General features: G+C 38.2%; 1 protein-coding gene across 1 annotated transcript; it reads right to left on the bottom strand.

Moving 5' to 3' along the window:
• Window positions 1-1,684: 1,684 nt before the first annotated feature.
• LOC129770897 (uncharacterized) lies at window positions 1,685-16,914 on the bottom strand. The gene is made up of 3 exons (XM_055774069.1): window positions 16,532-16,914; window positions 16,255-16,452; window positions 1,685-2,693 (listed from the first exon to the last, which is right to left on the bottom strand). The coding sequence occupies exons 1-3, from the start codon at window positions 16,569-16,571 to the stop codon at window positions 1,807-1,809; spliced, it is 1,125 nt and encodes a 374-aa protein (XP_055630044.1). The 5' UTR covers window positions 16,572-16,914; the 3' UTR covers window positions 1,685-1,806.
• Between the last annotated feature and the right edge of the window lie 206 nt (window positions 16,915-17,120).

The raw sequence follows: 17,120 nt of genomic DNA, 5'->3' as shown, positions 1-17,120 counted from the left end.
GTAGTACTGAATCTCTTAACCCAAAAAAAAAATAAAAAATTTCAATTTTTGATAATTTTTCTTGATACACCGTAGTAAGATGTACATTCAATATTTTTTTCAACTTTTAATCTCGAAGCTTTTGAGGATGGCGTGAAATAAATGAAAAAGTACGTTTTTCACTATAGATCCTATGTTAAACCACATAGGGGTTCAAATAAACTACCAAAATTTCTTATTAAATATCCTATACAATATTTGTGATTTGGTTTGGGGACACTTTTTACTCCCTTACCCGGCCAGGCCCCTTGCCAGGAAGTTCTTGATTTGGCCAGGGATTTGCATCTGTGGACAGAAAACCGAGGTTCACGTCACAAACAAGACAATGGACTCAGTAATTTATAAGGAAGAGTGCCTGCAGAAACGCCTCTTTCCATTCATTAAGATTCACAAATAGTCGAGAGGTATTCAGTTGTACCGTGATAATGCGGTCGATTACATTGAAAAAGACCTCAATCCTCCCAATTGCGCCCCATTCCCGTCAATCGCAAAATAAATTTTCGGAATTATGTGCATTTTGATATAAACACATTTGTTGTATCTTTAACCAATCCCGAGAATAATTGTGATTCCAGATTTAAGCTTCAAGAGCCCACTTAGAAAATTGTTAATGGAGGGTTCTCGGATTGAACTTACGATCGTTCGCTTAGTGAGTGGACTCGCAACAAATTTAACTACGAAGATTTATCTGATTAAATTCAATAAAAACTACTTCGTCGTTGCTCTCAGCTCTGGGCTTAAGAGCTGCTCGGAATCGACGATAATTTTGTTCAAAAGACATTTTTTCCTAGATAGGTGAGCTGCATTTCCATCCCAGTCAATTAGCGATTACCATATTTGGGGTTTAGAAATTCATTCGTGCCTGTATAGAAATCGATGCATCCTGGATGGGTAACTGTTCGTTGTGATTTTTGTGGTAGCCACTATCGGTCAACTTTATTCCAAGGCTACAATTAAACAAACTTTGTAGCCAATAAAGAGCACTATCGAGCAATAAAACGTATCTTATGTGTACGATGTCTCGGTGTTTTAGAGTTTGGGATAATCTGATCTAAAAATGTAAAAAGTTATAATATGTACGGTATTAAGATTTGAAGATGAGAATACCAGATCTCTGGATGAAGAAAATCAAACAAAAAAATGAACCATCGTTGTTTTCATCTTATTAATGACTTAACAAACATAACTAACAAATTGTTTTATCAAACACTCACTGTACAATAGACAGCTGCTTAGACACACGATGTGGATATAAACTGGATGGATTACTTCGTCATAAAAAAAATCACTACCTACTCAAAATTGTACTGATATCATCTATCAAGTGAGTAAGTTGAAAAATTTCCGGCAGTTTGATGGTTCGCATGTTCACTCAACATTATCATAAATTCAACGCGGCAGTCTCGCTGCTTACCATCATCGCTCTCTCCAATTTCTTCCGCACCGTCGCCACCATATGTTCTAACGACAACATATTTCATGAAAATTTGCAGTCTGGATACCACCAGACATTGTAAATAAACTCTTTGGAATCGATATCGTTGCCAGTAACAGCATTGTTATACAGTAAATCAATCAAAATAAACCATGTGGTTTCTCCCCCCGCCCGTGTGGTTACAAGAATGATTATTTATCGAATAAACTCAATGTATTGTGTATGATTTTTATTCCAAATATTCAAGTCTACGTCATTTATTGCTTTTTATGATTATCGCTTACATTTACAACAACTGAAAAGACAAAAGGTTTTTTTCCTCACTAATTCTATCAGTTTACCATTACGTCGACGTTGTGTTCCTTATTTGGGAATCGTTTCCGATGCTTCTTACCCTTGTAGTCGTACATATTTTGATACTTATTGATGGAATTCCGTAGCTTTTTGTTCAACCATAAAGAAAATGCTTCTTCGTTTGTTTGCGCTTTCTCCTGTCGCTCTTGTACCTTTTTCTGGTGTCGCTCGAAAAATCGTTTTTTCTTAGCTTCCACACGTTTCTGCTTCGCTTCCAATTCTTCCTTCGACAGTCCATACTCTGAATGATACCCGTTATAATAAGGCAACTTGTCATTGATGCTTCTCTTGTGCCGGCAGCATTTGCGCTGACACTTGACAGATTTTTTTCTAAGATGTTCCTCAACTGGACTGTCTCTTCCAATCAACTCATTGGCATCATCTTGTTCTTCCGAAGTTTCGACCGCATCTGCAACAAACTCGTTATCGTACGAGAGCGACTCTTTCATCAGTTGTTCTTTCAGAATTTCTCGTTCCTCGGAATTTTCCTCATCGTTTTGAGATTCTTCCGAGTAGTTAACTTCCTGGCCATCGATCGATCCGGACCCTTCCTCGCTGGCGCGAGCCTTCGTCGGGCTACTGCTGTCCTCGCTCGTTTCGGGATTATGGATTTCGGTATCCAAGCTCGACTCGGTAACCTCCTCTTCCAGCTCTTCGTACTCCTCCTGCTCTTCTTCCTCCTCCTCGGGTTCCTCGTCGTATTGCACAGCTTCCACCCGCGATGCGATGTCCTCGTCGACGGGCTCGTTAATGCTCAGCTCCTCGATAATGTCTTCATCCACCTCGTCCATATCCCCGTTGGTGGTCTTGCTCTCCGAGTGGTCGTTCAAATCCGGCGATGATTCTGATTCCTCGTTTAGCACCCCTGGGAGTTATGTAGAGGAATGAAAATTGTTTGTTAATAGCAGTGTAGAGTTTTTGAATATTTTTCTTCTTGGATTGCATTAACGTTCCCAGTGGAAGTTTTGCCTTCTCAACGTAGGTATTACTAGCGTCAATTTTATTAGATTAGTACTTAGTTGAGATTTCTTGAATGTTTTTTGGAGTGGCAAGCTTTAGAATACGCGTGACTGTGGTGCAAGTCGGAAGAAATTTCTTTGACAAAAAATCCCCCGGCCAGAACAGTAATGGACCCCTTACTCCCGGCATTAGAATGTGGGACGATCACCACTCGACCACGGGAGCACAACAGTTTTTGATTGAACTATCGAATAGTGTAGCAAGATCAATCTGTAATCTACGTGTATTTGAAAACTATCTGGCTAGATGATGATGATCAAATATCGGGTAACATTAATCAATCATTTTATTCATTATGTACATTAATGACTTGCGACGAGTTTTACGATGTGTTCATCTCGATGCCAAGACATATTAAACGTGCAACAACACTTACAGAATTTAAGAGGCACTGTATTTCACACGTGAAAGCTGTGTTTCATTAACATCCGATCGATGTATTTTTAAATTTTATGACGAAGATTGTTACTGACGAAGTTTTATACGAACGGATAATTCAATGTGGGATTCAATTAACCTGACGAAGTTTTTTTTGAACGGATTATATTATGTAAACTGTGTGCTCCCGTGGCCGAGTGGTTAGCGTCATAACTAACATGCCGGGTGTTCGGGTTCGATTCCCATTCTGGTCGGGGGAATTTTTCGTCAAAGAAATTTCCTCCGACTTGCACTGTGGTCACGCGTATTCTAGAGCTTGCCACTCAGAATGCATTCGAGGCGTGTTATTTGGCATAGAAATCTCAACTAAGTACTAATAAAAAAAATGACGCAAGTAACACTACGTTGAGACGGCGAAGTTCCTCTAGGAACGTTAGTGCCATTGAAGAAGAAGATATTATGTAAACTATTTAATTTTTAAAATTATCTTTTTTTAATTTGTATTTATGTTCTCTCTATTATGTTCGTCATGATCCTGGTGATGATGGACTATTTTTATTTCTATTTTGTTGTTTTTATATTAAATTAGTTTAAAAAATACAAGTTGCCTACACAAGTTTGAGCGTCTCGCGCGTGACACGGATATAAAGGATATTAAATTGAAAGTTTTCTAAGTGCCGGTCTAGAAATTTTTCGTTAGGGAAATTTTCTCGATTTCTCTGGGTGAGGAAATTCATAGTCAATCCAATACAAGGCTGGCGGTTGGGCTTGTGCTCTGGTGGACCACTTGGCTGCAAGGGCCTCTTCGGGACCGTATCGGCTCTGTGGCGGACATGGCTGAGTATTGGCTTTTCATTTGGCATTGCAATTTTCTGAACTTATATCTGTAAATAAAATCAGTTCGTTGTTTTTTTTTGTTTGCTTAACTGATTTCAATGCTGAAAAAATAACTAAATTATCTTTTAGATAACTCGTCTTGCTTAAATCTCTGTAGGGGAAGGAGGCGGGACCATCACAATCATCGTCATCAACTATGCCGAAGGAAAGCGCACCTGAAAGATGACATTTAAGCTTGCCAACCTCTTATGACAGTATTCTAGTCTAGAATTTTGAAAAAAAATTAAAAAAATTACTTCATATTTCTGTAGATTAGGCATTCAAGAATATACCCTGGAAAGGACTTATATTAGGCTGTCAAAAAAGTCCTGCGGTATTTCCGCGAGGTGTCGTTGTAAGTGCGTAATTCTAGTTGTATTCATTGTATCGAGTCATACTATAGCTTGTTGGAAAGGTATTTTTGCGCGCTATAATATAGTCCTTGACAGTGTTTTGTTTGGTGAAGTCGTTCGTGAGTTATAGTGTCGCAAATATGGAGCAAAATAAAGAGAAAATCCGACATATTTTACAGTACTACTATGACAAAGGCAAAAATGCATCTCAAGCTGCCAATAAAATTTGTGCAGTTTATGGACCCGATACAGTTTCCATTTCCACCGCACAACGATGGTTTCAACGTTTTCGTTCTGGTGTAGAGGTCGTCGAAGATGCGCCACGCTCCGGAAGGCCTGTCGTCGAAAATTGCGACAAAATCGCTGAATTAGCCGAGAAAGACCGACATAGTAGCAGCCGTAGCATCGGCCAAGAGCTGGGGATAAGTCATCAAACCGTTATTAACCATTTGAAGAAGCTTGGATTCACAAAGAAGCTCGATGTATGGGTGCCACACACGTTGACGCAAAAAACATCTTTGACCGTATCGACGCATGTGAATCGCTGCAACATCGCAACAAAATCGACCCGTTTCTGAAGCGGATGATGACTGGCGATGAAAAGTGGGTCACTTACGACAACGTGAAGCGCAAACGGTCGTGGTCGAAGCCCGCTGAAGCGGCTCAGACGGTGACCAAGCCCTCATTAACGGCCAGGAAGGTTCCGCTGTGTGTTTGATGGGATTGTTAAGGAATAATCTATCATGAGCTGCTTCCCTATGGCCAAACGCTCAATTCGGACCTGTACTGCCAACAACTGACCGCTTGAAGGTAGCACTCATGAAGAAGTGGCCATCTTTGATAAACAGAAGCCGCATTGTCCATCAGGACAACGCCAGGCCACACACTTCTTTGGTGACGCGCCAGAAGCTCCGGGAGCTCGGATGGGAAGTTCTTTTGCATCCGCCGTATAGTCCGGACCTTGCACCAAGTGACTACCACCTGTTTTTGTCCATGGCGAACGAGCTAGGTAGTCAGAAGTTAGCCACAAAAGAGGCCTGTGAAAATTGGCTATCCGAGTTTTTTGCCAATAAGGAAGCGAGCTTCTACAACAGGGGTATTATGAAGTTGGCATCTCGTTGGGAACAAGTCATCGAACAAAACGGCGCATATTTGACTTAAAACAGATGATTGTAACTAATTTTATGAACAAATGAAAATTCAAAAAAAAAAAATACCGCAGGACTTTTTTGACAGCCTAATATAAAATCCCATTATTTACCGAGTTGGAGCCATTTTAGTGATGCGGTATCTAACCTGGTACGGCAATAACAATGAACTTCAAATGCGTTTTTCTCGAAACTAGTTTTTTCAAACTGGCGTACACGATATCTCAAGTTCTACTGAACCGATTTATGAAAATTTGTTTTATTGTTAAAAGATAGATGAACAAATAATGATATAATGGATAGTAAAAATACTCTTTGTTTTATTTTATGGAACTCGAAAAAACGTCCGAAATTCGTGTCTCTACACTAGAATACCCCTTTAAGGAACGAATGAGGCCAAATAAGGTCATGCTGTATGTACGATGGGTGGGCGATTAAAGTTAGATTCAGTTAGAATCCGAAATCACTGTTATATAGCCGAAAGAGAACCTGAAACAATTGAGAATCAGAGCAGTGGGTCAAAAATTCCTAAGGAGGATCGTTTGAAAAGCTATACCCATGGCTATTACGCAAAGAAAGTAGTGGAGGAACGCCTGAGCCAAGTTGTTACGCGGGGGGTTTCATCAAATACCCTGCCGATAACGAAGCCTGTGTAGTACCAGCGCTCCCTCTATTTTCCGCCATTACTGCATTAATCGGTCATTGATGTAGCTGATCTTCTTTACCGTGCAACTCGTGGGACTCATATGAACAATTCTAAGAAGCTTATTTCGCTGGATACAACGTTGAAGTTCCTCCATTTGAAGTTGCTGTGCTTGTTCAACACTGCAAGTTCAATAACAAACAGTTCATCATAGGATGTGACGACAACGCCCACCATACGGTCTGGGGTAGTAGCGACATCAATGCTAGAGGTGAATGTTTGCTTGAATATTTAATGTCAAATAATATTAAAATTTGTAACCGTGGAAACGACTCAACATTCGTTAACTCTATTAGACAAGAAGTTCTTGATTTAACACTTTGCGGTTCTAAACTATCAGACATGATAAATAATTGGCATTTGTCAAGTGAAGTATCTCTATCTGATCATAAACGTATAATTCTGGTGATCTTTTGATCGAACAACTCGGAGATCCAAGAAAAATAAGAAAAATAAGAAAAATAGTTATCATTCCAAACTTCAGGAGAAAATTTTGATATCAGTAGAAAGTATATCTTCCACAGAACAGCTTGAAAGGGTTTCATCAGAATTTGAAAAAAAAAATTTAAATCTGCCTGTCCACTGAAGGGCAAAACTTCGAGTAAGGATGCATCTTGATGGAACATCATCTTGGATGGCACTACCGTTTCAAGTGGAACTTTTGCCTTCTCAACGTAACTATTACTAGTGTCATGTTTATTAGTAGTAAGGTAAATGATTTTAGTTTGTCCAGTCGAAAATATAATCATGATTTATCCACTTTTTTGAACGCTCTAATTCAACGCACCTGTGTCAATTCGGGTATTTGTAAGTTTCAAAAACATACAAATAAAATTTTAAAAACATACAAATAAAATTGTTGTTTTGGTCATAGCTTTCATATTATCTGACCACTGGTGAACATGACCTTGCAGATGGATAGTTTAATGTTTTCTGTTTTGATAAAACATATCTTTTATGCTAAAATATCTTTATTCTGTGTTTACACCTCATTTTTAGTAGTACAGTGTTTTCCAACTTTAAATTCCGAAAGTAAATTGAAACAAAACACACATAGAATTCGAATTTCGATGAAACTTTTATTTCAAATTAAAGTTTGGTTTATGCCATTATGTGTGAAATACAACATCATTCAAATATCCACCTAGGGCTTCCTCGCACACCTTGATCCGGAACAGGTAATTTTCGATGACTTTTCGGCACATGGGGCGGTATCTCGGTCATAACTTCACGAATGTTGTCTTTCAAATGTTCAAGAGTTTGCGGAGAGTTGGCATAGACACGGTCTTTCGCATAACCCCAAAAAAAAAGTCTAGCGGGTTCGCATTATCTGGACCGCCAATTGGCATCACCAAAACGCGAAATTATGCGTCCCTCAAATTTCGTTCGCAATATGGCCATGTTTGGTCGTGTTGTGTGGCACGTGGCGCCGTCCTGTTGAAACCACATGTCATCCGTATCCATATCTTCAATTTGTGGCAAAAAAATCGGTTAACATGCGGCCATAGCGCTCACCATTCACAGTTACCGCCGTCCTCATTTTCAAAGAAATACGGCCCGATGACTCCACCAGACCATAATGCGCACCAAACAGTGACTTTTGGCGGATGCAATGGCCTCTCAACAATCACGTGTGGATTTTCTGAGCCCCATATACGGAAATTTTGGGTGTTCACATAGCCACCGAGCTCGAAATATGCCTCATCGCTGAAGATAATTTGATGCGAAAATTCAGCATTTTGCTGCTGTTGTTCGTTCACCCAATCGACGTATGCCCGACGCATTCCATAGTCATCACGCTCTAATTTTTGTACCAGTTGGACTTTATATGGATGTAGGTGGAAGTCCAAATGCAAAATTCGCCACAATTATGTGTTTGACAAGCCCAATTGCTGAGCACGCCATGGAATCGAAACATTCGGGTCATCCTCCACACTGGCAGCAACAGCAGAAATATTTTCGGCCGAACGCACATTACGGTTTCACAATATCCGCTACGGATCCAGTTTGTTCGAATTTACGCACTACATTAGCGATTGTGTGCTCTGTAGGCCGTCCATGACGACCAAAATCCGTCCGTAATGCTCGAAAAACATTTGCCGGTTTTTCATCATTTTTATAGTATAATTTAACAAAATTAACACGTTGTGCGATGCTAAAACGATCCATATTGTAAAATGGCAGACATTCAACTAACGATATGACGCTTTGGTTGACAGCTATGTCAAACGGTTGTCAGCGCAGGGCTGTATACTTTCGGAAGCCCGAAATGAAAATATCGCGTTATCCGCGATTTTCGTTTTTCGTGGTAACTTAGCCAGACTATTCCGCGGATAATCGGGGTTCTACTGTATATATATAGAGATTTTTACAGATTTACATGTTCACAAGCGCCCCTCATTTGAACTAACTTTTAATCAATCACCAGATGATTATTTGACACGTATTCAGACCTTTCCTGGATTGTAACACTTATAAATATTGTAAACATCAAACTTGCACACCATTTGTATTAGATTTACATAGCTTAACCATGTAATTAACGCATTTAGATGACCTCAATTCTGATCATGAGTTGTCCGATTCACTAATGTTGTTTTGTCCACATGATTTCTATAGTAAACGATTGGCGCGCTGCAGTTTGTTTATGGTGTCCTTCGCGCATAGCAGAAATAAAGTTTCTCTGTGTTGAGTGTGTTGAGGTGAACACTTTTAAAATGTCCAAGAAAGGGCTGTTCTGAAGAAAGGCTAAATCATGAAAGGATCAATATGATGACAGCAAACTCAAACAATGATAAATGCAACATCTACTTGAAAATTCGAGTTTTTTCATTCAAAAATGGTGATTTCTAAAACCGGACAAACCATGATCAAAATTTCTCTTTGAGGAGAATCGTTAAAAAACATAAAAATTTGAATAAATTCAACACCTTACGTAGTATTAGCAACTACACCCAAACTAGCGTCGGCAGAAAACATTTCATCTTTGGCAGAAATGATGCCATTTCGTGTGCTGGAGAGTCAAATGCGCAAATAATGAACTGTTTTAAAAGCTTGAAAATGGTTTGTATGTATGCGAGCAGACATCTCTTTCTGTTTTCTCATTTCATTTGGGATTGTGCCAAAAAAAAGTCCATACGACGTCAATGGGGATCGAACCAAGGCCGGCTGGAATGCAAAGCTATTTCACACGACCACGCTATCCATATAGCTGCCAGCGCTGTTATATAGAAGCGTGTTAATATTACACCTCATCTTGAAATGAAGTTGGAAAGTATTTTCTAAAATTGCGAAAAGACCGGGGTTATATTTATTCCCAGGGCTGGTAAAAGTGACAGGACACCCCCAAAGCGTTGAGACAAATAAGTTGAACATCTGTCATCCCCAAAATGATGGAAAAGATCATTGATATTCACATCAAATCATATTTGAACAGGAGACCATTGAACATATTTCAATTTGCCAGCCAAGGAAATAAATTAAATGAAACAGCGTTCCACACGTTAATTTCAAAAATAGAGAAGTCTTTTGACGCTGAGGAAATCTCATTTCAGCTTTTCTTGACATTGAGAGAGCATATGACAATGCATCCTACAATTCTATTATTAAAAAGCAATGAAAAATGCTAACCAAACCAACCGACTAATTACAGCTAAATTAGGAGGATCTACGCTAATAACCAAACCAACTAGAGGATGACCTCAATGTTTGTTGTGATCCCTAGTTGTAGGTTATCTTATCAATAGCCTAGCCAATTCAGAACACAAAGTTATTGGTTTCGCTGATGACATAATCTTTCTAGTGATGGATAAAATGTGAGTACACTGAATTCTTTTTTTACGCGTTTTTTCCGCGATTCTATTGAAATAACGCGATTTGGCACTGCCTACCGTTGCTTCGTTGGAAAGAAAAAGAGAAGAAAAGAAATTCTGCGAGAGCGTGTGCGAGTTTGGTTGTGGCGAGCGCGCGCCGTTGAAATTACCCGATTTTTTTACGCGATTCTCTCGAAATTACCCTTTTTTTCACATGATTTGCTCCAAGTTACTCGATTTTTTTCAGGCGATTTTTTCTGCCCTCTGGTCTTGTAGTAGTATATTCGGGTAAAAGTGGGAACTAAACTCGAGAATGACTCACTGAATTTACTTGGCAATCCCAGACTAACATATGCTTCACTAGTGTGGTGGCCTAAAACTACACAAATATCCGCTCAGAAAAATCTCGATGAATTACAACGTCTGACATGCTTATCAATAACTGAAGCAATGCCAAGTACACCCTCCAAAGCCCTAGATGCTATTTTATACCTTTTACCCTTGCACCAATGTGTGAAACTTGAAGATCTGACAGGGCATTTACAAAATCTGAAAGATTTTCAGCGGAAAATTATAGTAAGTCTGTAGTCTGAAATTGGTAAATCTACAGAAGCTGGGATTACTGGATCAGGAATCGACATGTCAATTCCAATGCACGATGGTCCAGAAGGTGCATTTAAAGGGGTACCCCTGTCTGGAAGGTCGGAAAATAAAGAATTTTCGTGGATTTTTTTTCGAATGTTACGAATACCACCTGAAATTCATTCAACGGGTAAATTTTTTGATTAAACTGGAGATTAGAACAGTTAGTCTGACAAATTTGGCAGTCAGGTTACAGTGAACTCAGAAGATGCTATGGGATAGCTTGACGGGACAGCAAGCGTTTCTTCTTGTGACTTGGCTAAACTTTTTACAAGCATGTCCAAAGAAACTTCTGAATAGACGAAGCTTAGTGAAATATCGGTATCACAAAGAGGTGATTTCATATCTGTAGGTTTAATCAGTTCGTTTTTGTTTTGTTTTGTAAAACTGGTTATGTATTAATTTATTATCAATTAGATAATCGACCAACTCAAACCTATGTAGGGGAATGAGGCGGAACCTTCATTATTATTATTAAAAAAAAATAAAGTGAAGTGTTCGTGTATTTTGGTTATTGTTTAAGGTATATTTGAAGATGTATTTACCATTTTTTGAGTGCACGAATAATGATTATGACGCTGTTGACAGCTGGATGCGTAGATGTTGTCTGAAAGTCGGTACCTTGCTGGTGATATCGGTTCTGAAGCAACGGGGTGCCGTAGAACAAATTCCAATGAATATATTTTTTTTCAAACTTTAGGACAATATCTAAAGCGTTACATAGGGGTTTTTTCAGCCAAATCGGTCGAGTAGATTCTGAGATATCAATACCACCAGTTGAAATAACATGGTTTCGAGAAAAAAACGCGATTTTAAATTTGTACAGCAATACTATATCCCTTGAGGTGACTTTATACTTTTGGCTGAAACTTTCCAACGAAATCAAATATCGAAAAATCCTTTTAGGACAACATTTCTGAGGGCATAAGCTTCCCAAAAATGCAAAAAACAAACAAATTTTTTTTTTCGATTTTACAGACCGGGGTCCCCCTTAAGGCAGTATTCTAGTCTAGAAATTTGAAGAAAATCAAAAAAAAAATTCTTCATATTTCTGATGTTTAGGCATACAAGAATATACTATAGAAAGGACTTTTCGAAAATCCTATTATTTGCCGAGTTATAGCCATTTCAGTGTTGCGGTATCTAATCTAATACGGCCATAACAATTAACTTCGAACGAGTTTTTCTCGAAACAAGTTTTTTCAAACTGACGTACACGATATCTCAAGTTCAACTGATCCGATTTATGTCGAATTTATATGAATACAATCTGTATGCATCTCTCTATCGCATGTACCAACAAAAAATTATAGTTTTTTAATTTTACTATTTTCAAAAAATCAGGAAACGTTAAAAAAACAGCAAAAACAGCATTTTTCTTTTCAAACGGCCGCCATTTTTTCAAAAAACATGTTTTTGACTTGTCCTAGGTTCATGCGATAGTGACATTTTCACTGATTCAGAATCTATCCGATTTTTTTGTTTCAAATAACCAGAAGGACTGGAATCGTGATTGCCATGGTTCAACTTTTCTTTTAACTCTCTCACTTCATCAGCTTGTAACTATTATAGATATTTTTTCTCCGTTCATTTTTTGTTTTATAAACAAATAATGATATAATGGATAGTAAAAAAATCTTTTGTTTTATTTTTTCGGGAGCTCTAAAAAACGTCCGAAATTCGTGCCTCTACACTAGAATACCCCCTTAAGTGGAAATTAACAGCTCGACAGTTATTCTCTAGACAAAAACTGTCTTCGACGAAGTTGTTACATATGATAGAGCGCTCATTTTTATATTGACAAAAATAGGGTGACCACTCATTATAGATAGGAGTAAACATAGTTCGACAATGTTGTAGGCCCAATTATTTGAGACATCTTTTTAGAACAAAGTTTTTTACACTATGAAAATAACTGTTTTTTTTCCTCTAACTTTTATATTTCAAATTCTACCTGCGAATTGTTTTTAAAAGACTTTCAAAGCTTACTAATACAAACATTTTGCGATGCAGAACTTGTCAATATTCAGCTCTATCCGAAATTATAAGACATTTCTTCCCAAAAAGCTCTTTTCATTTGTTTGTCATAAAGAATTTTTATTGACGGTATTTCAAAGAACATAGTTCACTGTACATAATGTGAGATTTTCAAAACTATGTTATTTTTTGTATTTGAGTAAATTAAAAACGAAAACATGAGTTTTTGGGTGAAAAAGCATCAATAACTCTGAGTAGGATTTAGATATTGATAAGTTCTACATCGCAAAATGTAGGTGATGTAGGCTTTAAAAATCGTATGAAGATAATTTTGATACAGAATTTGAAATATAAAAGTTAGAGCAAAAAACCCCGTTTTTTCGTGGTCACCCTAATGCAGAACATAATAAAGTTATTGATAGTTTTTCACCTTAAAACTCATTACTTCAATTTTAATTTATTCAAATACAAAAAATATCATAGTTTTGAAAATCTCACATTACAAATCGAAGCAAAAATCGAATATGAACCAACTAAACACTCAAAATAGCCGTACTTGTCAGCATAAGTGAGAGACATGGGTACTAACATAATCCCACAAAAAAATCTAGAATCGAATATGCGTAACCCGCGTAAATTCGAAAGTCGCGATACTTTTTGAGCAGACCTCGTATGTGAGTGAAATGTGCTTTTTCGAACGCCGCTCATAAACTTCGTTTATGTTTGTCGCAGAAATAATGACAAACAAATGAAGAGTGTGTATTTTTGGGGAAGAAATATCAATAACTCTGAGTAGAGTTAAGATATTGACAGGTTCTCCATCGCAAAATGTTTGTAAGCTCTGAAAGTCTTCCGAAGACAGTTTACATGTAGAATTTGAAATATAAAAGTTAGAGCCAAAAAAACATTTTTTTCAATGTGACCCTAACGCAACTTGGAAAAAGCCCTATATTGGTTATTTCCAGAGATAGAAAAATATAGGAGGTTGTGTTCAAGACACGACCGCATTGTTGACGTAGAACTACGCTGTAGTTTAATTCAAGTCGCTTGTTTATAACTGCGGATATTATTTTATAATGCTATGAAAATTTAGAAATAACCATTCCACCAGTTTGGTCGCCCTGAAATGTTTTTTTTTTATTGTAGAATCATTTGACGACAATTGTTTGATAAGTCATTCTTGTGCTCGCAGAATAATACATGCTCGAGATAGGCGCAGCTATCATCCTTAGCGGAGGAAGTTTTCCTACCGTCATGCGAAACCAAATCACTGACAAAATTCCACAACATTTATTTTCTTGGTGAGCTAACGATAGCCTACCTTGATGATTCCCCACACAATTGTGTATCTTAGCTTATCAACCTTAATGCAATCGCTTAAGTTTGATACAATGATTGCAATGCTAGAGACATCAGCGAGTCAGTAATTAGGTCGCGTCCACAGCTCAATCTGAAACGAAGATATGTGATGGCGCAAAACAAGGAAAAACAAACGATGTTCATTGTTTCGTATCTAGAACGATACTAAAAGTTTGCCTTTCCTTCATTTCCTTGTTGAATTAAAGAGACTTTAAACTTCTTCAATTCATTCGTCTCTAGCCTTGGGAAAATTTACTGTTTCCTCATATTACTCCTCCACCCCCATTGCCTTGAGAAAACCATTCGATTCCTCGCCGTTCATCTCGCTTAGCAACAGTGTTGTCCAGTCGGTGTCCTTACGAAAAATTAAGTTTACCTTCTTCTTCTTCTTCTTCTTCTTTGTATTAAAGAGGTTTTAAACTTTCCAGTTCATTCGCTTCTAATGTTTACCTCAGCGAGATCCACTGTTTATACTCTAGGCAAATATTCCCCTTCGTTCTTCTTCTTTTCCTTTATTCACGGAGACTTCACATCTTACGATTTCCTCTTCGTTGCTCGCCGATAAGGTGCTCGTTATTGACAGCTCTGTTCGGGAAAGCACGCAAATGGACAGAGTAAATGTATGAGACAATGGGAATGCTTCCAATTTTCATCAATTTAAACCATATACACCTATTGGATTGTAATGTATAGCATATCAAACAAATCTTAGAGAATTTCCGATTCGTTTAGTATGAAAATCCGTTCACGGCAAAAATAGTTATTAACATTAACTTTATTTCATAAAAACGTAACCTGTTTTCTGATTTGGCACCCTTAATGAAAGACGTAGTTCTACGTCAAAAAACTTTGTTCTACAAGGATGTCTCAAATAACTGAGCAGAATGTGAATTCGGCGAAGACTGCGGATTCTTGGGAAGGGCATTCTAATTTCTAAGGAGATATATTCGTCTTCTGAACCAAAAAAGGTGAGGAATTCCATAAAAGAAGTCATACCTACTTGGGGAGAAATACATAGTCCCAATGCGACTATCACTTATTTCCTGAGTGATGAAACGAACTGACACTGCATATATAGAAAATGGGGGTGAATTACAATAGATCAAACTCATGGTCGCAATGGCTTAAGACTCCTAAAGAAGAAGAAGAAGTACGAAGGATGTATGCTAATGGGTGACGATCGTACATGAATATGGATTTTGCTCCTAGGACTGAAATTGTATAAAACCACTACCAGAGGAGATGTCCTCAGCAAATTTAAGATCGTTTCGCTGATAAATTGGCCAGGAAGTTCTTGATTTGGCAAAGGATTTGCAGCTGTGAACAGGTAACCAAAGTTCTCGCCACAAACAAGACAATGGACTCGAAAATGTATAGAGAAGAGTCGTCTCCTTCCGTTTATTAAGGTTCACAAAAGTCCGGTGAAGTTTTGGCCAGTCGCAATATGCTTCAGTGTTACCGTGACAATGGGGTCGATTACATCGATGATGATCTCAATCCTCCCAATTTCTCCCAATTCCGCCCAATCGAAAAATATTGGACAATTGTCGAGCGGAAATTGGAGAAAAGTGTCAAACGGGCTCGGGATGCTGCCGACATGAAGAGATCATGGAATAAAATGGCCGCTGAGGTTGACCAACAGAAAGTTCAAACATACGAAAAGTACGTCTCGGCAATACTGTTTTCAATATTTTTTTTCCTGAAAAGAATAATTAATTACCTGGATTTTAATATAAAACATTTTAGGCATCTTTAACAAATCCCGAGATACAACTGGTTTCGTGAATCCGGATTCTAAATGAATCAAGCTTTAAGAAAAAAACGACCAGCATTGATCAACAGATAAGGTGTTGTCTTTTTAGAGAGCAGTATATCCCGGACCTTGCACTATTTGACTCAAATTTTCAGTTTAGATCTCCGGAGTATTCGACGGAAAAACATTATCCGACATAAGAGCTGTTGAAAATCACTTGAGAAATATACTTGCCGATAAACCACAGAAGTTCTACACAGATAGAATTATAAATGGCCCAAAAAAACGGCGAAAGGTATTAAAGTAATGCCCAATACGCACTTGATTCAATTTGATTTTGAAGATAAAAAAAATAATTTGAAAATTGAACAAAAAACACTTCTGAAATGACCCAATAAAACTTACCATTCGTAACGACATAACCGTCTTCCTCCTCGGCCTCACTGTACTCGTCCGGTTCGTAATCCACCAGCTGCTCCCGGAAGGTAACCCTCCGTTCGCCGACCGTGAACTTCGGAGATGGGGGCGTTGGTATGGCAAATGATTCCTGATTGGCAAGCTTAATCTTTTCCTTGATGTTATACTCGTTAGCCGGTCGAAGGACTGCAAATATGCATACGAAACAGAACCGAAGCAGAGCTAGAAATCCGTCCCACTGGATCACTCAGTCGAGAATACTCACAATATCCTTCGTAGTCATCCTCGTCGTCGTTGTCTATCATCACGTCACTTTCGGATTGGCAAATCTTCGGTTATCTTCGATTGGTTCGCGAAAATATTGCACGATGTGGAGATATGCTAGTATTGAACCGTTTTTATTATTTGCGACCTATCCGAACGATGGCTGCATCGATTGCAGTTGAAAAAAAATCATATGTGTCACGAAAATTCATAAAAAAAGAAGTCACATGTGGCACAAGGAACTAGGAACGCACGCTAGCACGCGAATGGATAGTAATATGACCACATCCTTTTCATCGCAAGCAATGCGGAAACATCAACTCTACTGAACGATTTCATGAACTGAACGCTCGAAGAGAATCAAGCAAACTGAGCGGGGCACCTTTCTTCAGCAGCTGTGAACCCCATTAGTCACGGGCATATCCTGTGCGGAAAATAAATGGTGCTGGCGTGCACAAAATTGGTATTGGTAATTCGAAGTCGGTGAATTGCGTGAAGCTGAATTTGATTTTAATTGATGCACATAATAATACATTTTCTTTATTTCCATTTTCTTAGAAAGTTATCAATGAAATCTATAGTTGTAACAT

Source organism: Toxorhynchites rutilus, chromosome 2, assembly GCF_029784135.1.
Source record: "Toxorhynchites rutilus septentrionalis strain SRP chromosome 2, ASM2978413v1, whole genome shotgun sequence".
Classification (NCBI taxonomy): Eukaryota; Metazoa; Arthropoda; class Insecta; order Diptera; family Culicidae; genus Toxorhynchites; species Toxorhynchites rutilus.
The sequence above is the reverse complement of the archived record's forward strand: the minus strand, read 5'-3'. Positions and strand labels throughout refer to the sequence as shown.